The sequence below is a fragment of the Streptopelia decaocto genome, assembly GCF_964273445.1.
Source record: "Streptopelia decaocto genome assembly, chromosome: 14".
NCBI lineage: Eukaryota > Metazoa > Chordata > Aves > Columbiformes > Columbidae > Streptopelia > Streptopelia decaocto.
In genome coordinates, this window is record NC_138669.1 from 6,174,441 (window position 1) to 6,197,655 (window position 23,215).

General features: G+C 59.7%; 1 protein-coding gene across 1 annotated transcript; it reads right to left on the reverse strand.

Moving 5' to 3' along the window:
* Positions 1-1,343: 1,343 nt before the first annotated feature.
* Positions 1,344-8,030, reverse strand: RSPO4 (R-spondin 4; the record flags this gene model as incomplete). Its single annotated transcript, XM_082065431.1, has 5 exons — positions 1,344-1,537; positions 4,294-4,476; positions 4,569-4,712; positions 4,997-5,185; positions 7,952-8,030. 5 exons carry the CDS (start codon positions 8,028-8,030, stop codon positions 1,464-1,466), a joined length of 669 nt encoding a protein of 222 aa, XP_081921557.1. The 3' UTR covers positions 1,344-1,463.
* Between the last annotated feature and the right edge of the window lie 15,185 nt (positions 8,031-23,215).

The following is a 23,215-nucleotide window of genomic DNA, read 5'->3' on the forward strand; positions in this document are numbered from 1 at the left end:
ACGGCTGTGTGTCACCAGCCAAGGGTCACGGTGGCTGCCAGTGTGCTGGGGTAGATCCAGGTTGGGTCCCCTAAAACCTTTCCCCAGACTCCTCCGGTACCAGGGGCCCAGGCAGGGTGACCCCCCATGTTGGGAGTCACACACTGGGCACAGGCTGTAGGTTGTGGGATGGAGGGGACCGATGCTGATGGCTGCTGTTCCCGTCCCCTTCAGGGGCTGGGGACAGCTGTGTGTGGGGACATCGGAGAGACTCAGCTGCTCCTGCACCCCCAGCAGTGCCATGAGCTGGCGCAGAGCTGGGCTACCATGCCCAGTGCCACGCAGGGGGATGCAGGGGTGATGCCATGGCCACAGCCAGTGTCCCTGTCCCCTGTCCCCTTCCGGCAGCGCCTCACGGACATGAGGAAAACAGGGAGGTGAGAGGGACGGTGGAGTTTTAATACATTTATTAGGTATTAAGCGAATGGAGGAGCTGCTGTGGCAGCTCAGTGTCAGCCCCAGCGCTCTCGCCCTGCAGGGTCTGTGCATCCCTGACAACCCTCCTGACCTGGCCTCCCCCTGCCTGGTGCAGGGACGGGGTATCTGACCCAGAACACCCCCAAATACAGAGATGCCTGTGGCTGGGGCAGCAATTTGGCCCCGGTGACATTTAGCAGGGGCTGCGGTGGGTCCTGGCCGGAGGATGCAGCAGGCAGCAGCATCCCCTGCCTGGGCTCCAGCAGCTGCAGGGTGTGCACCCCCTGTCCTGGACCAAACCCAGCCAGAGCCACCCCAAATCCCTGCGCCCACATCAGGTGGGGAGAGAAGTTCCTCCAGCCCTTCTGTGAGCCTGAGGACAGCAGGATTTGGTGCACGGTTGTGCCATTGAGCACCAGACTGCACTACCATGACTGATGTCATCATCCCCAATGGAGTCTGAACTCTGGGGGTCCCACCGCTCTCTGTGACAGTGGTTGAGGATGGGGGACCTTATCCAGCACCCAGAGCAGCTTGGTGGCACCCTATGCACTGCAGCACCCCTGTGCAAACGGGGCCCCATGGGGACAGAGCATCTCTCAGCCCTGGGGGACAGTACCCAAGCAGAGATGGGGTCCAACCCCGAGGATCAACCCCCATCCCATCCATCCAGAGCAAGGGAAGGGACTGAGAAGGCTGGGGGAGAGGGAAAAAACAAATACAAGAAGCCACCCCCTCCCCGAGCCCCGAGGCATTGCTTTGGACACTGCAAATTAGATTTTCTGAAAAGGAAATGTTTTACAGGCCATAAATTGTCTCAAAAGAAATGGGAGGGGGGGAGAAAATTGTGCAATGGTTTTTTTTTTTTTGTGGATGGAAAAACAAGGGCGATGTGGCCGGGGTAGCACGGTGGGAGCTGGTTGGGACCACTTCATGCCACCGGCCAGTGGCACAGAGAGCTCCCAACCGGCTCCCACCGCTATTCCCCGGCTCACGTGCTGGTTTCGCTAGGTACCCACGTGCGGTTCTGTCTTCGGCTTCTTCTGCCGCTTTTTGCCTTTATTTTTGGGTTCAGTTTTCTCTGGAAGAGAAGAAAAGGAGGAGAAAAGGAGGGCTCGCTTGTCAGCTGGGCAGCAGCATCCACCCCGAGCCCCATCCATGGGATGCGGATCCCGCATCCTGTCCCGGGTGTTAGCACAGGACCCGCTTCTTGATTTGGGGGACCGTAGAGCCCCCCTCCAGGTCACCAAACAGCAGCATGGGTCTGCGGGAAGGCCAGGAACACTGATGCATTGACCCCCTGGCTCCCATGGCTGGACTTTAAATCCTGATACCTCCCAAATGTACAGGAATGGGCTGGGGCCACCTCAACCAAACTGGGGAGGCTGCCCGGAGATCCCCCAGATTCTCTCTGAGCGAGGACTGGGAGTGTTGGAACCGGACGGCGGCTGCACCAACACCCCAAAGTGATGCTGTGGTGATGTTGGGCTCTGCCGTGGTGCAGGGCCATGCCTCCCTCTGGACCAGCCGGTGCTGCCCACCGCTGCGGGCTCCTGCGGTACCCAGCAGGTTCCCCAGGAGGGTTTGGGTACGGTGGGAGGTGGGGTGGCCATGCGTGGGTGGGGATGCTCTGCCTAGGAATGCTCCTGGCTCAGGCAGCACAACCCCAATAAGGTCTTGGGACCCAAATCTCTGCACACCCCAAGGGGCTGGCCCGAGCACCCTCCAGCTCCCAGCTCTTCTGGCTGGTGTTGTCACTGAACAGGGACCCAGGATGAGCTCTGCTGTGCCACGAGCTCTGACGGGGAGAAGAGCCCGTGCTGGGGAGTGGGACAGCTGCACAAAAACCTGCAGCTCTGCCTCCACTTCTCCTCCTGTGCCCACTATGCACTCTGCTCACCCCCAGATGGGTGACACAGGGGTGCCCAGTGCCGCTGTCCCCTCATGAGGGGTATAGGGACAGCGACCGGCCGGTGTGGTGTGTGCCAGGGCTGGTGTCACCAATCCTTTCTGAGGGCTCCAGCTCTTTTCCTGCCCGGCTCTGTTTTTCGGCTCTGATCTCCAGACAGTTGCCACCCACCACGGAGAGGGCACAGCACGAATGCCGAGTGTCTGGAGAGCGCAGCAGACACACAAGGCAGATTTACAGCAGCGCAAGGGGGTTTGTGCCCTGGCCAAGCGCGGGTTCTTCTCCTTTCCAGCTGCCCGAGGACAGCTCAGACGTGGTGGCACAAATCTCTCATCACACGCTCGGGTCCTTCCCCGGCTTGTCTCGGCTGCATCAAGTGAACTCGCCGTCCTCCTCCAGCATCTGGATCCCATAAGGCAGCACTTGGTCGGGCAGGCAGGAGCCGGGAGCGAGGGCAGACGCAGGCTGTGCCGCGGCGGGGACACCCGGAGCTGCCAGACACGGAGGAGCTGCCCAGGCCGATGGGACAACGGGGGCTGCTCGTGGGGCATGGATGGATTTCCCTCTGCCATCTCAGGGCCAGACACGGCTCCAGAGCTTGTCCCAGGCAGCAGCTAGAGTGAGGAGCCCCGCCATTCCCTGAGCCCATCACCATGGCCTCGAGGCTGCAGGCAGAGTGGTAGGCTGAGCGCTTTGCCAGGGTGCTATTGCCTTCCCAGACACCCCATGAGATGGGACACAGCGAAGCGCCAGCGCTGCGGTGACGGCAGGACCCGCCATGTGCCAGACCCGGCGCCGCAGGCATCCGCCCGGCACTGTGCCGCAGGACACCGCGCTCCGGAGCCGCCTGTCCTCATCCCATGCCAAACTTGCCACATCAAACTGTCACCAGCTCTCTGGGTCCGGAGCCGGCACAGCCCAGCAGGGAGGGGAACATCCCCAAAAACGATGCCACCTGGCGCCCTGAAGCTGTGAATTGGGGCCAAGGCGGGGATGGAAATCAGCTCCTCTCTGCTGTCAGCGGGAAAATATGATTTATGAGTGATGGTGCTGAGATGGAGCTGCTCTCCTGGCTCCGTGGCCTCTGCCCAGCGTACACGCCTCCTGTTACTGCCCCCCTTTCTCCATCCCTTTTCTATCCCTCCCAGTCCTTTCCTCTGCCGCCCTTGGCCACCGCCACGCTGGCAGTGCCGGCCGGCACGTCCCTCGGCACACGGCGTCCCTCGGCACACGGCGAGCACGCAGCTCCGCACGGCAAAGCCCTGCTCGGCCAGGGCTGGCGGCTCAGATCTCCTTCCAGGCCCTACAGCTCCGTATCTCATGCGATTCCCCCTTTCTGCCAGTTCTGGAGTGGAGATTTATTAGAAGAGCTTCGGTCCAGCCGCCTGTATCCAGAAATGACATCAGCCACCTCCTGGTTCCCATTGCCAGCCACGCACCCGTGCCCGAGCCATGGAGAGCAACCCTGCCCTGGCGGTGTTCCCCAATGCTTTGGCAACCAGAAATCCCTCGGGTGATGCCCTCCAGCTCTGCAAGCGCTGATGGTATTTTGGGGGCTCAGGGGTTTCAACCCTGGTTATTCACAACTGGGAGTCACAAAGCCCCAGCTGTGCCTTTCCCTTTGTCGGAGCCCGGCGGTCCTGTCCCCCCACGGTGGCTGACGCCAGCGCCTGTCCCAGCCGGGTGGCAGAAGGGGACACTGGCCCGTTCCAGGCAGTCCCAGGGGCTGCTCAGCACATGTGCCTGGGACGGCGGCTTTCTCCAGAACTGCATGGTTACAGCCACCAGCCTCAACATGCCTGGGACATGACACCAGGCTCTCCAGCCACCGCCGGGCTGCTGCCACCACCCCCTCCCATGGCACACCATGGGGAGCGCTTCGGAGGGGCACGAAGCCACCCCTGGGGTGGCGGGCAGGGGGTGCTCACCTCCTGGGCAGTGCTTCTTCATGCGGCACCTCCTGGTCTCCAGTGCGGGGCAGGCAGCCCCCTCTTCCTGGGCAGCCCCCAGCACCTCCCGCACCCGCGTCTCCACACCCCACTTGCAGCCGCAGGTCCGGCCCTCGTGGGTGCAGGCGCTCCACTGGCTCCAGGGCCCTGGCATGCACGTCTCTGTGGGGAACAGGGGTGCAAGGCGAGATGGTGACCGAGCAGCACCCAGCATGTCCCCAGGGACCAAGGGCGTGGGTATGGGTGCTGCTTACCTTGGCACTCGCGAGTGCCGGGCTGTGCCGCGGTGCTGGGGGGGCACTGCCGAAAGCACTGGCCCTTGTGCAAGTAAAACTTGTCTTTGCACTTCATGCAGAAGTCTCTGCTGAAACAGCTCTCGCAGCTGGGAGACCTGCACTCTGCCGGGAAGGAGGGCTGGTCAGCTGCGCCAGCCGAGAGCCGGCATGGAAAGAGCCAGCAGCCCCGGTACTCGCCGGGCACCCAAAGCCCTTGGCAAATGTGCGGGGTCCGGGCTGCAGCTCTGGGTAAAAAGGGAAGCAGCCCCTTGGCCCAGCTGCCCTCACCAGGGATGCTGCAGGAAACGCAGCCACGGCCCTTCCCACAGTGCTGGGACCCGTGGGGTGGTGAGGGGACACAGGGACACGGGGACAAGCCGGGGGCCCCCAGCTGGTGTAGGACGTACTTGTGCATCTGTTGACCTCCAGTCCCCGCACGCCGAAGTAGCCAGGGGGGCAGGTGTGGACGCACATCCCGTACTGGCGGATGCCGTCCCTCCAGATGAGCAGGAACAGCCGGTGGTGGCAGGTGATGCAGCCATTGTCCTCTGAGCACAGGACGCAGCCCGTGCAGTTCTCCAGCAGCCCGGCGCTCGCTGTGGGGACAAACGATGGAGAGCGGCTGTGTCACACCTGCATGGCACAGTCGAGGCTTTGGGGACAGTCTCAGCCCCGTGGCAGCCCCTCTGCCACCCAAGGAGGTGACAGCAGCATCCCATCTCACTGCAGTTACCTCCCACCTTCCTCCGCTCCCTAAATCCCCGGTTCTCCGCGGGCTGGCAGCAAGAGGTGCACAGAGATATCGCTCCCCGCTGCACTCAGCTTGGGCGCTGTCACCTCTGTCACCCTGGGCACCAGGTCCAGGGGTTCACCCTGTGTCCAGGGGTGCCAGCCTGTCCCTGTCTCTGCGCCAACTGTGCCCATCCCGTGGGAAGCATCTGAACAGGAGCTGGGCAGCAGCTCATCAGTGGGCAGCAATCTGCTCTGACCTGGATTAATTAGTTGATGCCTGTTAAGTGTCAGGGGACAAGGAGCCTTTCGGGAAAGTTCAAGAGGAGCCAAGATAAGGATCTGTCTGGTTGCTCAAGACCCTCGCCGCCTCCCTGGCTGCCTTTGCTGTGCTTGCGACCTGCGTGACAGTGCCCATCCCAAGGTGGGCTCTGCTCCCAGGGACAAGGACAGGGCGCCACCCCCCAGCCCCTGCCACTCGCTCCTCCTCCCTGAGCTGCCTCCCTGTGCCCAGGGAGATGAAGCCCAGAGACATGCTCCTGACACAGAGACACTTTGGGACCGCAGCAGCTGAGCCCCCAGCTCTGGGGGTTACCTGCACCCCGTGTCCTGCTGCACCCCCAGCCTGGCTGGGCATCTCTGTAAGTGGCCACCAAGCTCCTACGTGCAGGTGACCGACGCCTCTGCTATGCCCGGCCGCGTTGGGAAGCGTTTGCTGGGTGCAGGGACCAGCTCTGCGCAGTGGTGACAGTGCCAGCAGTGCCAGCACTGCCTATTCGGGGCTCAGGCTTCATCTGCCAGCAGACCTTACTGCATGAAGGTGATTTTTTGCACAAAGCCAAGGCCTAAGGAGGCAGCTGCACCGTGTGTTGCGGCCGGGAGGCTTCATTAGGGCTGCAACTGCTGGGAGCGTGCTAACAAAGCACCTTGGATCCATTAAGTTGTTATGGTCTCCGTTACATATTTACCAAACGCTGACAACATTTGTGTTCCTGGCTGCAGCTGGAGCCGCTTCCCTGGAGACCCAGGGATTTACGAGCCTCTTTCCCTTCCCTCATTCTTTTTGATGATTTTTTTTTTGCCGCGCTCTCTCCAAGCCCCAGCCGGGGCAGGGAAGGTGAGGAGCCCTGTGCAGGCTGCGGGACCCCGCGCTGCCACCAGCCGATGCAGAGTCGTTCCCATCACCAGCTCTGCCGCGGGGAGCAACCCTGGGGAGCTGATGCAGAGCTGGCTGTGCCACGGAACGGGACCTGGCTGACACCAACACAGTGGTGCTGGCAAAAGTAGGGACACCTGATGGGTTTGCCTCCCCCTGACGAGTGCTGATTTCAGACCTGGGGTGCAGGGCTGAGCTGGGATGGGCACCGGGCAGGGGGCATAGAGGGTATGGGGGTGCTGGATGCCAGCGTGGCATCACCCATTGCTGCCTGTTCCCAGCCCAGCTCTGCCGCTGCGGGCTCTGCAGGCACCGGGAGCCCCCCAGACAGTCCCTCTGTGGCAGCAGGACACGGCTGGAGGCAACTCCTGGGGTGGCTGTAGGGTGCTGCAGCATCTTCTCTCAGCTCCCAGCCACCAGAGGCGATGCTGGCCCTTCTGCGCTGGTTATACAGGAGATACAACACACATTCCAGGCGGGGAGTTGTGACCAGACTCCTGGGTGCTGCCAGGACCTCTTGCCCCCGTGCATCCCGCAGCATCGGGCTGCTCTGCATGGAACGGCAGCAGCCAGAGCCCTGGCACCGCGGCACCCACAGCCCCCTGGGTGCCTGGCTGTTTCTGATCGGGGGGTTTCAACAGCCAGCCTCGCCACGACATAATCATGTGTGCTTGCTGGCTCCACACATCTTTAACATGCATTAGCCACAGGGAAACTGTCCAGGCTCCAGCCTCCAAGATCCTTGGTCCTGACAGGTCCTGTCTCTACCCTGGCACATGCCAGTTCCAAAAACAACCTGGTCCCAGTGCAGAGCCAAGCAGCAGCCTCGGCCCCACTCCCACAGCCGGCTGGCTCTGCTCAGTGGGGGGACACGAGCCGGTGCCCAGCAGAGGGTGCGGGTACCTCGGCACAGCCCCAGTGCACACCCTGCCCTGGCACTGAGCAGTGGCTTGGCTGGTGCCTTTGCTCAGGGGAGGATGGGGAAGGGGAAAGGCAATGCCTGCGGTGGCTCTGAGCACCCTTCCAGGAGGTTTTATTCCCCACACACTTAATGTGTGAAGCAAAGGAGAAAAATATTGGAAAACCAGCTCATTCTGTACTATCCCCACTGCACTCACTGCTCCTGGGGTTTGTACAGCTCATCCCAGTGCCAGCCACTGTCCCTCTGTTCCCTGCCAGCCCTGAGGGCAGCACTGCCATGGGACAAGCAGTGCCATGGGGCTGGGCATGGCCTCCTCCACATCCTGCTGATCCAGCCCGGGCCGTGCACCCAGAGGGGAATGCAGCCAGGCTGGGGATGCTGGTTCCTGGCTTCTTCCAGCCCCAGGTGTCGATCAGCCCCGATTCACACCTCCTGCCCTCTCCATGCAGGCAGCACCAGCAGCCCCACTGGCAGGGCAGGCAGGGGCCAGCAGCCCCATGTCCCCAAGCTGCCTCACAGCACCTGAGCAGGATGAGCCGGCCACACGCACCGTACCTTGCTTCTTCCATCGGTTCTGCATGAGCATTTCCATGGAGCTGATGAATAACAGCAACATGAATATTATCCACTGCATCTGGGCAGGAGTGATTTCAGGCAGGGTAGAAATCAAATCATCCAAGCGGCTGGCGAGTCCAGCTCCAGCCGAGGGACGGTGGGTGGTGGAGAGGAGAGCAGCTCTGGGCTCACACCATCCCACCCCGGGATGCAGCCGCGCTCCACGGTGCCATCAGCCGGGACCCCCGGGGACGCGGGGGTGTCAGGCCAGGGCAGCGCTCATGGTGCCGGGGAAGCGTTGGCTGCTCCGGGGAGCTCTGCCTTTATAGCCGGTGCCAGCCCCCCCTCGCCACCCCCCGCACTTCAAAATAGTAATAATAATAAAATATCCCCCAGCAGCAACAAAGCGACTCGCAAACAAACTGGCTGGAGTCTCCCCCCGCCGGAGCGCTCCAGCCGCCACCTCGGCTGGGGACCGTCCCGCTGTCCCGCCGCGGTGCGACTGTCCCGCTGCCATCCCAGCGCCGGGGTCACGGCGAAGCCCCTGCCACTTTTGGGGGGGGTGGAGCCAGGTGGGTGACGCTGCCTGCGCCGCCCCCACCCCGGGCTCGGCCCCCCGGCTCAGCCCCACTCGGCTCAGCCCCGCTCCGGCCGCGGCAACCCCGCTGGTCAGACCCCCGGGCCGGGCTGAGCCCCCCGGGCCGGGAGCCGCGGAGAGTCCCCGGCAGCTCCGGCGGCGGCTGCGGATCTGCCCTCGCTGTCCCCGGGATCGCATCTGACTCTGATTTTCCGAGCGCTTCCTAACTCACCTCCCTCCGAGCTGCAGGAGCTGCGCTGAGCTCAGCCGAGCTGAGCCGAGCTGAAGTGAGCCGAGCCCAGCCGACCTGAGCTGAGCCCAGCCGACCTGAGCCGAGCTGAGCGGAGCTGTGCCCAGCTGCACTGAGCCAACCCGAGCAGTGCCGAGCCGAGCTGAGCTGTGCTAAACTGAGCTGCGCTGAGCCAAGCTCAGCTAAACTGAGCTGAGCTGCACTGAGCCCTTCCCGGCTCCCACACAGGCGCCCACCCTCTTGCCCCATGCAGGGCTCCCCAAAGTACCCGCAGGGGGGTAGGACACTCCTGCCCCCTGAGCACCCCTGAGACAGGTGCTGACCCCTTTGCCATCCCAGCTGGCTGCAGGCACAAGGAAATAAAAGGGCCAAGAACTGTTTTCCATCTTTTGTGGGCAAACCCAGCGTTTCTTGAGCTGTGCTCAGTGGCTCTGCCAGCTGCTGTGTCCCCACTCGCTCCAGGGAGAGATTTGTGTTTGGACCTCGGTCCTGATGGCTTCCACTCAACCAAGGGAGAGTTTCTGTCTGCTCCACTCTTGCAGTCTGCACCAATTTTATGGGCTTTGTTCCTGCAGACAAGGCTGAGGACGGCCGGGGAGGGCACATTCCCACCTGGAATGCTCTGGGTCTGCTGTACTTGGGAGGGACGAACGCATTGGGGAATTGCTGAGCACCAGCAAACTCATTGCACTGGGGCGGGTCGCCCGCAGGGCTGCGGTAGATGTGCCCCTCAGTGTCCTGGGGCATCTGGCCATGCCTAGGGGAAACATTGGGGCTACCATCCCCTGCTCCCCCTGGAATTCCCCCCTCCTGCTCTCCCTCTCCCTGCCACTCCCATCCAGCCCCACTGAGTTTCATTCCCAAAGAGTTAATGATTCAAACAACAAAGGAGCTGTTTCAGACCCCTTTGCCCTCGCTGTAGGAAACCACGAGTAATGATGGTTGGGTTCGCTTTAGGATTTTTTTTTAATGCCAATGTGAAAGAAATTGAAAAATTACCCATAAAATGCAGGTTTTCAGCATCTGGCTCAGCCTTACTCTCCATAAACAGCCAAGGCCACAACACGGCATCCCCAGTACGGATCTGCATGGGCTAGGGGGCCTGCGTGGGCATGGGCAGGGTGGCACCATATGGCACAGGAGCTGAGAAAAATAGGGATATGAGAATGGCAGTGGAGATTCTGGAGTATCTAGAAATCATGGTTGCAGGTGGCTGTGCCAGCGCTGCCGGTGACAGGTGCCCGTGGCCGCGGGTGCCCGGCTGGGTGGCAGCCTGGCGGAGCTGGTGGCAGCTCCTGGCGCCGCAGCAGGGCCAGCCCAGCTCCCCGGAGCCGATCAGGAACTGTCATTGTCCAGGCCTGGAAGGAAAACGCTGTGCGCGGGCCAGGGAAGCGCCTCGTCCCTGGTCCTGCCTCCGGCTGCTGGCACGAGCCGGCGGATGTCGGCGCGAGCCCTGCCAGGGCGAGCCCCTCGCAGGAGGAGCGCGCTAATTAGTCAGCTCTCATTAGTGCCGGGTCCTTGGGGACGGCACGTGGCAATTTGCTCATCTCATCGCTGGGCTGTGCAATAGCGGAGCCTTTGCCAAGGCCGCGGAGCTGCCGGTCCCGGCTCCTCGCCAGTGGGTGCTGGGTGGCCCCGAGGGAGCAGAGAAATCCTCTCATTTGCCTTAATCTGGCTATTTATGACTACACCTCTGAAAACTGCGATGGAAAGGGATGATGTGTTGTCTGTTGATTAATCAGATGTCTGTGACCTCTCTGTTGTGTTGGGAGGTGTTTCGGGGCACCGGGGTGGGGGCGGGAAGCTCTGCTGGCTGTGCCGGGGCGGCAACCGTGGTGACTCATGGGTAATGCCGGGGAGAAGCCCCCCACAGCAGCGGGGAGGGAATGCAATGTTCCTCTTCTGTCTTCCAAAAGAATCCGGGAGAGAGTGTCCAGGAAGATAATATGGAAAGTTTGTTTGACACTTGAGCACGCTTTCATCTTTGAAAAAAAAAATTTGGTGACCCTCCAAGGCAGCACCGCCCGCTTCCCAGCATGGCCGGCATCCCGGCTACACACTCGTGGCATGAGGGGCTGCTTTTGGGGTGCCTGGGGCTTTGGAGGGGACAGTGTGACCCTGACAGAGCTGCAGGTCAGCCAGGGATGCTGGCACAGGGATGCTGGCACAGGGATACCGGCACTAGAAATGCTGGCACAGTGATGCTGGTACAGAGTTGCTCCTGGACAAGGCGGCAAAGTGAAAATGAAATGGCTGGCACTGAATGGCAGTAGGGGAAGGGGACAGCAAGGGGCAGTGGGACGGAGGGAGCCCCTGGCCCAAGGTTTTCCCCCCAGGTACAAGGAGCTTCCCGCAGCTGCCGGGAGGGAAATCTGCTCCGGAGCAGGCGCCCTCGTGCATCCCAGGCGGTGAATGTGGGTTTGATCAGGGGCGGGTTTGAGCGAATGGTAGTGGATAAGGAAGAAAAATATTTGGCATTCCTCTCCCATCATAACAAGCCCAGATGCTTGGACGGTGGCAGTCCGCTTCCCACAGGCATGGAAAGTCACAGCCGCTCCCCAGGCCAGCTCGGCAGAGGCCCTTTCCCCCACACTTATGAAATGCCGGCTCCACCTAACACTGCACCATAGCCATCACCAGGCACCCATGGTGCCACCCATGGTGCCACCTCTGTCACCCACGTCCCCAGCGGTGACGCTGCCCATGACTCCCACTCCAGAGGGGACACAGCTTCGAGCTCAGTGGGAAACGTGCTGGGAAAGGTCAAACTGCAGATTTGGTGTTGGTGCAGGAACGCGGTGCAGCTGGGCGCTGCTCCCTGTATGCCAGCGCTCTTGCTCTCCTCCTCCTCTTCCTCGTCCTCCCACTGTGCCTTTGCTCGTCCTGGGTCTGTGCCACCTGCCGGTCCTGCTGCTCTTGGGGGGATGTGGCACCCCCAGGAATGGAGTGGAGATTTGCCTTAAATCACATCCTTCCTCTTGGGGAGAGCACTGGGGCTCCCACTCCTTCCCACCGGTGCAGCTCCTCCAGCTCCACTCCGGCCCCCGCGGTGGCTGCGCAGCCTCCGAGCACTCCGAATGCCAAAACAGAAGCAAAACCCAAAGACGGAATCGGTGTCGAGCGGTGCCGAGGGCCAAGGGGCAGTGGGAGGAGGGGGAAGGCGAGAGGCAAGGTGGGAGGGAAGGTTTGGTGTCAAAAGCAGATTCCTGCTCCATGCCACCGGAGCAGATTTCCAGTGTTTATTTTATCTCTTTAGTCGAGCCTCTTTGAGGCAGAATATATTGAATGGCTTGACTTTATATAATGGCAATAATTGAAACAATACTCCTACTTCCCAGCTGTGATTTGCCCAGCCAAGACTGGCCAGCCTGCTCTAGGTGGTGGGGACAGCCGCCGCCGTTGGCACTTGTTCCCTCATTATTAGTGACACATGTCAGCGCCGCCTTCCAATTTCCGTACAGATGTCAGGGCGGGAGAACCAGCACGGCGGCTCGCGCGGGACGGGCTCGGCGCCGGCCGGCACTGCCGGGCTCACCGCCGGGCTGCGGGAACGGCATTGCCAACACCGGGGCTCGTCCGCTGTACCAGGGCTGGTGGTTCTGGCTGAGTTGGGATTTCTCAGGGAGATGTGGGGTTTGGGCATCGATCGCAGGGAGCCAGGGGATGAGGATGGTGGAACTGGATGAGCTCTGGGAGGAGGGAGGATGTGCTTGTGAACCAATGTGCTGAGATCTTCGTATTCACCAGAGAAGGTGAAAGGAGATAGATGTGGGGTTTGGGATTGTTGAAGGTTTTATTCACTCCCTCCCCAGCAGCAGGTGGGTGTTGGGAACAGGGTCTCTTCAGAAAACTCCCCAGCTCCAGCATCCCCATGGGCGAGGGCTCACACCAACCTCCGTCCTCGCAGCCAGCATCAATCTCCATCCCGCATGTGTCATGGAAACTGCCACCTCTGCTTGTCCCCTGAAGAGCAGCAGCGCTGGCCGGACAAAACAAGAGCAAAGATGATTGTGAGAAATCCCCGATGCTGAACCAGGCCATAAACCAGCCTCCCACTCCGCAGCACCGGCGGGTTCCCTGGGGGAGCTGACAGGAGCTGAAACTAAAAGCAAAAACAGGAGAGCTCTTCGTGGAAATGAGACATGGTGAAAAAACGGCTCAGAAATCTCTTCCTGCCATTGCAGCCATTCTCTCCTCCCCAGCCCACCAACTCCCATAGCAGGACCAGGCTTCAGACAGCCTGGAAACCTGAAATTGCAGCATTTCTGCAGATTATTTTGGGAGCCAGGATTCCCCAGGGGAGGAGGGTGCTGTCACCATGTCCCTCAGCCCCAGCACAGCCGGCACCAGTCCCGCAGCAAAGCCAGAGCATTGGTGACCGCGGAGCATCCTCCTCACAGCTATCAGCTGGCTCCTGCTTTTCTAGCAGTGCAAATCATGTGTTTGTTACAGGATGGGCACAAGCCAGTGGTATTTTAATAGCTGTCCCTGTTCTGCTCTCCTAAGAATCATTCACGCCAAATTCCAGTTGAATTTCTTTTAATATTTGCACTATTTCAGGAAACTATTGAGAAAGACAGATGGAAGCATCAGTCAGATGGATGTTCCTGGCTCCACGTGAGACAGCACTCAGAACTCCCGTCCTTTTCCAAATAATTCTACTGTGACTACGTGGTTCCCTCTTGCACATAATTCCCCAGGAGGGTAAATCCTCTGACTCCTTGGGATGACTCTTACTTGCTGGAATTCAGCAGAAGACAAAGGCTTTGGGTCAGCTCCTGGATGGGGAAATTCATTCCCCTGGCAGCCGCGGCTCCCGGTGCACGTGCCACCGGTGAGGGGACGTGGTGCAGGGGCCGACGGTGCCTCGGGGAGGCAAGCGGGTGCTCGTCTGGGTGCCCATCTGGTGACAAATCCTGGGTGTGTGGCTGTACCTGCGTCCCAGCAGACGCCAGGGCTGAGAGCATTGGTGTCGGCATCGCCTGGCTGCCACTCAGCTGCCACAGGCTGTGCTGGCATGTCTGTGCCGGCATGTCTCTGTGCCAGAGCTTTGTTTTAAACCAGTTTGCTTGAAATCCAGCCTCCCTGTGTCAGCTCTGGTCACCGCCGTGGGTCCTGCTGGCGGTGGATGAACTTGGACCCTGTTCAGCAAACCCTCATGTACCGACTGGATTTGACTTGTGCCATGACCGAAGCCAACAGCTCCTCTGCTCCCACCTGTCCTGACCAAAACTGCTCAGGTGTGCTCCTGGCAGTGAGCCAGAGAGAAATGGTGTGTCCTGAGGGCTGTTGACAAGTCCATCCTTTGATGGTCTGTGCTGCATCGGCACACGGATGGAAGACTGGATTTCATGCAGCTGACTGAAAAAGAGCACCTGCTCCACCATTGCTGTAAATGATGAGGGACATCTGCCAGTGTCCCTCATCAGCAGCAGCAGAGCCACCTGGCACATCCCCTGTCCCCAGCGCATCCTGCTCCATCCACAGGAACAGGGTTTTGAGTGTCCCATGGGGACACAAGTCCCTCCTCGCCCCCCCAGCCCCATGCTCCATCCTCACCCCAGTGACATCCCAGCTCCTGGTCCCTGTGTCCCATGGGCAAAGCCTCCTGTCCCTCCAGCACAGCCCAGGGACGTGGCACAGACCGTGGTCACTGGCCCCGCAGAGGCTCCCAGTGCCCCAAGGACACACGGACGGGAGCCCATCACCACCGAGGGACCGGCGGCCGTGTGTCACAGTAACTCACAAAGGCTTTTCCCAGAATTAATAACAGGAGGGACAAAAATCTTTAATATTCTGAAGTGAAAATAGAGTGATAATTCTATTTAGCCGACATTCAGGAAAATTATTACCACCTGGCAGGCGAGTTAGGTCAAAGAGCACCATAAACCACCGCGGATTTTGGAGAACACGATGAAAAAAAGAAAAAAGAAGGAAAGGGCAGAAGTTGCGAAGGGCCAACCTGTGTGTCCACCAAACCCTGAGGGTCAGGAGCTGTCCCAGGATGCTGGATGGAGCTGCTCCCCAGGGTCTGTTTGCCATTAGGGAGGAGTTTCACTAATGAACCCAAGTGCGGGGATGTGGTCCCACAGGTCGCTTCCTCCATCACCAACAAAGCCATGGAGAAAAATGTTCCCCTCTCCTTCTTTTTTTTTTCTTTTCTCAGCCTTTTATATCCTGTTTATGCCACTAACAAATTAAATTTTCAGGAGCTGGAATAAAGACAAAGCCTGAGCAGTTTCAAACACTGTTGGGTTGTGGGCAGCTCTGATCTCGAAGCTTCAACATCATCCCAAAAAGCACCAGGAGTGAGAAGAAAAAGGGATCGGGGTGGGCGAGCGGAGCCAAAGCCCAGCCTGGGGGCTTCAAGAGGGGCTGATGCTGCCCCGACCCTCGCTCTGGTCCCTGAGCATCTGGATGCGGGGACACGGACCCCGGCTGGTCCCCAGTGCCCATGGCTGGGCACAGAGCTACAGCACATGGAAAGAATTGTTCACTTGAGAATTTGAGCAAAAAAATGATTAAATGAAGGAAAAATATAGGCAGAAAAAGTACATTTCCAAATACCCCGGCCTCTTCCCAGGCCCGCACGCACAGCGTGCCTTCTCTCCTCCCCATGGCTTGGGGATTTATGGCTTGTCACCCAGGGGCACAGCTCTGTCCCAGCTCAGAGGGGACACTATGACTCAGCATCCGTGTCCCAGTTGCTCCGTCCATCCTGGCTGTCCCCTGGCTGTTTGTCCGGCAGCACAGAGCTGTCACCCATCATGGGGGTGAAGCTCCAGCACCTTCCTGCAGGCAGAGGGACCCTCCTGCCATGTCCCCCCCCACCAACCCAGGGGTGCTCCAGGGTGCAGAGGGCAAACCCACTCCAAAAGCACCTGGTGATGCTCAGAGTAGGCACAGCCCCTTGGGGACAGGGACAAAACTCACGTCACCTCTTTGCAGAAGGAGGGATGACTCTGTGCTGGGCTTTGGTTCGGCTTTCTCAGACATCCCCAAGAACAGAGGTCCCATGAGCGCAGTGGAGGTGACACCCAGGGCGGGGGATGTCTGGGGTCCTGACATGGTGGCACTTGCCATTGGGAGCTCAGCTGGTTCAAATCATTTTGGGGAAAATACCATCATATTGTGATGAAAGAGTGATGTGTGGCACAGCCTCCCCTGAGTGCAAAATGTCTCCTCCCCTGGGGAAAGGGGCTAATTAGAGGTTGCTGATGTTTTCAGCTCTTTAGCAATGTTGCTTTGCTAATTTGAGCCCCCCCTGGAAGACCACACAGCAAAGCCGGAGCTCCCAGCAGGCACCCCCTACACCCTCAGCCAGCCCAGACAGAGTGGGAGCAGCACCCAGTTTCGGTGGAGACGTGGGGACATCCATCTGTCCCCACGTGGGGACGAGCCCCAGCTCATGCAGCTGATGGCAGGGCTGGGTGCCCTGGATTTGCAGCGGATTTGGAGTGTACACAGTCCATGATCATCCCAACAGCATTGCATTGAGTTCCAGACTCAACCAAACAACTGGAGACCACTGAGACCACAAACAAATAGGATATTATTTGATTTTTTTAAACATATTTTTTCCTGAAAAAAAAAACAAAGAGAAGCAGAGAACTTTTATTTCCTGTTCATGTGAAAGGAATTTGCCGGAGTGTGGTGGGGAGAGCGATGCTGGGCATCCCTTAGCCCAGAGAAACCATCACCCTGCATCTCCGGTGACAAAGAGGGGCCGGGAGGTGTCTGTTGGGGTGGCTCCGTGCCTGGACACCTGCAGAGGCGTATGGGACGGGGACACCAAGCCATGGCAAGGGCTCCAGCTCCCTAAACCAGAGTGCTGGGAAGGACAGGATGGCATCGCCAGGCCAGGGCTCGAGCCACTGCGCTGCCAGGTCTAAATGCCTCGGCAAAGAGGCAGCGGCTTTCGGCCAAGGATTTGGGAAGGAATTTCAGAAAGTTCTTGGTGTGGCCTCCCTTTTCCTAGAACAGATCAAGAGCTGGGCTCTGCTCGGCTCGGTAATCCGCTCCCGTCACTCTGCCAAGTTCCTCAGAGGGGCCAGAGGAGCTGAGCGGAGCTGAGCTGAACCAAGCTGAGCTGGGCTGAGCTGAACCAAGCTGAGCTGGGCTGAGCTGAGGAGTCCTCAGCACCCTGGTGCTGGGGAGTAGGTCTGCATGGACAGAGGGATGTGCTGGTCAGAGGGGCCATCAGGTCAGGACTTGCATCCCTGCATCTCAACATCCCCACATCCCTGTATGTGTCCCAACAACCCCGCATCCCCGCATCCCTGCATCCCCATGAGTCGGTGTGCAGGGGTCCCATGATGGCCAGTGCCATGGACCTGGGTCCACATTTCCCCATGGAGCAGTGGCAGGAGGCCGGTGCCACGCCGTTCCCTGTCCCCATCCCCAGAGCGGGGCCCTCCTGTGTGTCCAGGGGCCGCAGGCGGCTCCCGGGTGGAGCGGAGCAGCAGCGTCAGTGCACGGCCAGTTCCCAATTTGCACCAGCCTGAAACAATGACGATGACAGTGGCAGAAATAAAGAGATGAAGAATGTGTCTGTGATTTTAACAAGCTGGAAACACCCAGTGCAGGGACGGAGGGGTGGGAGGGTGGGTCCGCACCAGCCATCGCCGCCACGCCGTGCGCCCCGGCAGTGAAAGGGGTCCCTAATGCTTCCAAGATGTGGAGCCCTTTGTGGGGGCCAGCTCAGCTTTCCGCACCAGTGGCAGCTCAGGGGAGTAATTGGGAAGATTATCGCATTGGAAATTGCTCACAGGGAGGGTGGTTTGCTAGCCTGGCTACGGGTTTTCGTGTCAGCACCGAACAATTGCTCTAGGTTGGAAATATGGGTGCCGGGTCCCCCCCAGCCTCGTGTGAGCGTCTCTGCCCCAATCCAGCAGCGGGAGTAAAGGGAAGGGAACGGCCAGCGTGTGCAAATGGTGGGAACAGCCTCGGTAGTCGTGGGGTGGCAGGTCCCGCCACGTCTCTCCCAGCCCCAGTTCCCTGGTGAGTGGCAGGGCTGGGACAGAGGGCACCAGGAAGGGACATTTGTGGCAGACAGTCCCCGGCACCTGCGATAACAGAAGTGGCAGCGGCTGGTCACCTTCTCAGGCTCTTCTCTTTTCTTCCCTGGGATTCTGTCCAACCTTTTTTTTTTTTTTTTAAATTTAAAATTTTTCATAGTCTTTTAAACGCTGTAAAAATTTAATACAAAGGAAATTAAAAAACCCAGAGGAACTATTCTCAAAATAATTTCACAATCCACACATATCCCTCAGCAAATTTAATTTGTAGGAAATAAAGAACAAAATATGACAATAAAGGGCTTCTAAACAAGTCCTAATGCTTTACATGTGTAAGTGCAAATGCCGCGCCTGTGCGCAGGCACCCGTCGGAGGTGGGTGGTGTGGGGGGCCGGGGGCTCTGCCACCCCCAGCCTGGGCCCTGCTCCCCCAGGGGGCTGGCAGGAGCTGGGGGGCGGTTTTGCCGCCCCAAGCATCACATCAAACCGCGGCCCCCGTCTGAGTGTATCTTCCTTGTGTTTCTCCAGCTCTGGTGGTGATGCTGAGAGTCTGTTCCACTTTCCCAGCCGGGATCCTGCCCAATTTGGGGCAGTTTCCGACCAGTTAATGGGGAAACCTTCAAAGGATGTGGATCAGCCCTGCCGGGGTGTCACCTCACCAGAGGATGCTCCGGGCACGCAGGGTGAACTGGGGACCTCCTGCCCCACAGCGATGCCCAGGGCATGGTTTCCTGGGGGCCATGGGGACACAGCGGTCACTGCAGCCCCTGTCCTCACCGCTCCCCAACGCGCACCCAACACCATCTGACCCCACAAAAGTGTCTCCTTCCCCATCTGTTCTTTGTCCAGCTTGTGGTCCTGCCTCTCGTCCTTGGTTTTTTCACCTTCTTTTAATAAACCCGGCACCTGGAGGAGAATTTTCCTTTTAAACACCCAGCCTCACATTTTAGTGACTTTTATTCTGTGTCTTAATTAGCAAACTGGAAAAAATGGCCATTATGGGCTGCCATGGGCACACGTGCACGGCCGGCTGTGACGGCAGAGCTGCTCCCGCAGTGCTGGTCTGCATGCCCTCGGGAATGGTGAACGCTGGTGGCACAGGCTGCACCGCCACCCTCAACCCCGGTGATAACCCCCGTGAGATGGGATTTTGCTGCCTCCATCCCCTTCCCGACAGGGCTCAGTGTCTCTGGGCTGCCAGGTGGCTACTCTCCAGGTGCCCCGATGGCTTTTTCCCGGCTGCACCAGCGATGCTGTGGTGTCGGTGGCCTCGTGGCAAGCCCAGGAGCAGGGCCAGAGAGGAGCACAGACCTGTTTTGGGGCACAGGGTGGGCTGTGGGTGGTGGGGCTGGTCACTGGCGCTCAGCGTGGCTCCCTGCGCAGGCAGATGTGGTTCTCCCTGCTCTGTCCCGTGCTGAGGGTCACAGCACAGAGCCACACCAACTCTTTGCTAGTGGAGAAATATTTTGAGTTTTGCACCCAAATTGCTGTTACACTTCTGCACAGGCAGCACGTTGGCTCGTTCCACCGGGGGGATATTCACCATCAGCTGCTCAGAAGAAAGGCGAGCGCTTACCCAACAGCACTGGGAAGCCGATACTCCCCGAGAACATTGCCTCATACCATCCGTTCGTGCCTGGGATGGGGAGAAACGCCGGGGAGCTGCGAACGCCATCCAAAAAATGAATGTACTGTCTGCAGCAGCGGCGGAGCAGCAGCCTGGGGGAAGCGACCGCCGTGTGTCATGGAAGGAACTGCAAAGGAAAAGGGTCTTGTGAGGATAGCGGGGGCTGCGCTGCGGGAGCACGCTGTGCTGGCCCCGTGGCCCCGCCAGCTTCGCGCAGCCTCTGAAGTGCTCCAGGACGAGCTCAGGATGGGACCGGCTCGTCTTCCTCCTCCTCCTCTTCCCCGCAGAGAGAAGATGCTCCTGGGATGGTGGAGCAGGATCCTGGCCCCAGGGCGGCATCTGCTCACTCTTGTCTTTGATGCTTTCTGCAGCTGACTGGCCTCGGGCATCCCCCGTGGTACCCCGAGCGAGGAGCACTTTTGCATCCCAGCTTGGCCGCCTGGCCGCGGGCAGCGGGTGCAGGCAGGGCCCGCGCAGGCAGCGCAGACAGGCAGCTCGTGGGCAGGGCGCTGCCCGTCTGGTTCCCACTTTGATGTGGGGTCCCTCCGGCTCCGCACAATGCAACCCGGCTCAGTCTGCAGACTGGGGTGGGAGTGAAGCAAGGGTGATTGATGGCCTTGTTTTTGTTCCTCCAAGGCTGTCCAGGGCCGTTCGGATTCACATCTGAGGTCCCCCGAGAGGGAGCGGGGACAGCAGTGTCCACACGGACTGCAGGGATGGGGCTGGTGGGGGGCAGGCTCCAGTCAGGGGGTGCGAGGTTGCTGCTGCCCTCCAGGCTGCTGGCACAGGTGGTTCAAGCACTCTGTGCCTCAGTTTCCCCATCACCACTGCCCCTTAGGAAGGTGTCGGTGTCTCTGGATGACACACATCCCATGAAACTGCCCCCCGCTACTCTCAGGCGTGTCGGGCATCCCCTGAATTCAGGCAGGCGAAGGGAGCGCAGGAGCCCCGCAGAGGGTAAAGCTCATCAGGACTCGAGCGTGTTGACCTCCGAAAAATTGAGTTTCGCTGCATCCAGTTGGTGAGTCACGACAGTGTTTGTGCATCGTGCTCCCTGCTAGCGAGGTTTCCACTGCAGAGCTAATGGGCTTTTCTGGGAAACACAGGGGCTCTGGCCTTCCTCATTATTTTCAAAGCCTATTGGCAGCCTCGCTCCGATGGGGATTATCCCTGCTCGAAGCACAGCACTCGAGCATGTTCTGATCCCTGAAAGTGCTAATTGACTTTACATTTGGCCTCGCTGACGGGCGCCCACTCTCTCGCAGCCCCAGTCCCTCCTCCTGCTACTGCGGTGAGCCCGTCCGCATGTGGTTTGAATTTCTCCCCTGGAGAAAAACCCCCTTTCTCCTGCCTTGGTGTCATCTTTCCCTGGAATTAAACTTGGGGGAAATGAAGAGGAGGCCAAATTTTCATGGAGTGACTGCGTCCCCTCTCACAGCAATGACGGAAGCCCCATGAAATTGAGGGGTGAAATCAGGAGCCAGCAATGCCCTGTTCCACCCCGGGTCCCTTAGCGTGGCGATTTCGGTCACCTTCAGGTGGCTCTTTATGTGTCACTAAGCCCCTGGCGGTTCAGCAGAGCATGCGGGAGGCTCTGCCAGAGGATCCAGCTGTGCTGGGGTAGCTTGGATGGGCTTTCCCATCCATGGGCAAGGACAACAGCGAGCTGACCCCGAGGCAGGGGTGATGCTCTCAAACAGCCTGTGACACCTGAACACCAGCCGGGGATAATCCACGGCCCTCTCTGCTGCCTCCTGCCAGGCCATACCTGGTGCACATCGCACGGCACGGCTGTGGCAGCTGCCGTTCCCAGCACGGAGGGCTCACGGGCTGCCAGCGGGGCGGGCGGTTGGGAAATCTGTTTCCTCTTCTGCTCATTACAACACCACCGTGGGCTCGTCCACCGCGAGCAGTGAGGCAGCAGGAAAGTATGAAGGTCAGGGGAGGCTGCGGTTTGTCTGACGGAGGTGATGCAGCCTCTACCTGCTCCAAGCACCACAGCCCTGCTGGGGCGGCTTCAGCCACTGCCACCCCGGGATACCGTCCCTGTCCTCTGCAGTGAGCCGCATGGCCACACCGATCCCATTCCCTCATGAAAGAGGGAGGAAAAAGGCCACATGCAGCTTCTCCTGCATTTCCACGGTTAGGACGGTCAGTGCTGTCTGCTCCAAGAGCCAGGTTCACATCCTCATGAACGTGTGGAGGAGTCCGGGGCTCCAGCTGCTCTGGGGATTCACTCGCTCTCACAGCATCACCCAGCTCTCACAGCATCGCTCCTCTCCTGGCTTGGCTCTGCCTGCTCCGACGACGGCACCGGTGTGCCCGGCAGCCAACGTGACGCACTTGCCTTGCAGCACTAATGAGCTGGTTCTGTAATTCTCGTCACCTCGTTACTGACTTGGCTGCTGCACGCCAGCTGGGGCCGTGCTGCCCGCTGCCTCCCACGTCGCCTGCAGACCCCAGCTCGCGCGAGGGGAGCTGCTTTCATGTGGCCAGAGGTTTTCATCATCAGCGAGCCACAGAGTGAGCGAGACGCTGGAGCAAAGGAGCCGATGGGGAGCCAGGCCAGCACGGCGAGGCACCGCAGGCAGCTTTGATGTAGCGGCAGCCAGCCCTGGGGCCGTGGGCTCAGGTACAGCAGGGTCCCAGCTCCGAGGAGGGTCCCGTGGGGAGGGGACACATGGAGGCATCCCACTGTACCCCGTGATGTGCCCATGGAGGGGATGATCGAGCCAGGGGGTCTTGGCACCACAAGTCACCCATTGTGTGTGGTCTGAGGCAGCCAGCGCGACACGGAGAAGGGAAAATAAATTCAGGATGAGCAGAGGTGAAGCCACAGGAGGACAAGCCAATGGCTGGATGGGAGCACGTGGCAATGGGTGAGAGGGTGAACAGGGATGGCAGCAAGTTGGATGGAAAAACAAAAGCTTGGCAAGCACTTGGCACAGTTTGTGTGCAATTCCTGTTGCCTCTTGCCCCGCTGAGGCACCGCCGGCTCCCGTGGTTGCTGATCCCAAACACTCACGTGCTCCTGCACCTGTGGCGAGGCCACAGACAGGCAGGGGAACCATGTTAGTGGTGCTGGGATACAGGATTTAGGATCAGGTTTCTGGAGGAAGACCCACGATTTCAAATCCTGCCTCGGGAGGGGTGATTCGAATGAAGCTACTGGTGCCCCCCTCGCTCGCCCAGGGACAGGCTGTGTCGGGAAAGTGAAATGTGGATGCCGTCAAAGCCTGCAACTGTGGCTGCTGCCGCCGGGAGCGAGCTGTGGGGTGGAAACGCTGCCTGCTGCTGTGAATCACAAGCCCAGCGCTGGAAAAGCTCCAGCTGAGGCATTTCCTGCTGTTCTCATCACATCCCCATCCCATGCCTCTTGCAAAGCTCCCGTGCTGAAATTCCAGCCCCATGGAAAATCAGCAGTCGCTTTCCTGCCGAGTCCGGCAGAGCCAGTGCAGCTCACTCGGCTTTCAAGCTGCGGCCGTTTTCCTTGGAGCCGGAATACTGGGAGATGGGGCAGCTCCCCAGCCAGCGCGGCAACGGTTCGTGCGAACGGGCAGCGCGGAGGCGTGGGGGCTGTCGGTCTGTGGTCGATTGTTCAGCCTCAGTGACTTCTTGAGGGGGAAATGGAAAGAGCAGACGGTGCGAGTTAATTAATTGACGCATAATGAAGTCAAGAGGAGCGTCCCCAAGGAGCTGGAGCTCGGATTGGGAAAGCAGCAGATGATGGTGTTCCCCGGCATGGGGCTGCTCCATCCTGAGCCACAGGCTCCCACCAGCACAGAGAGCTCTGG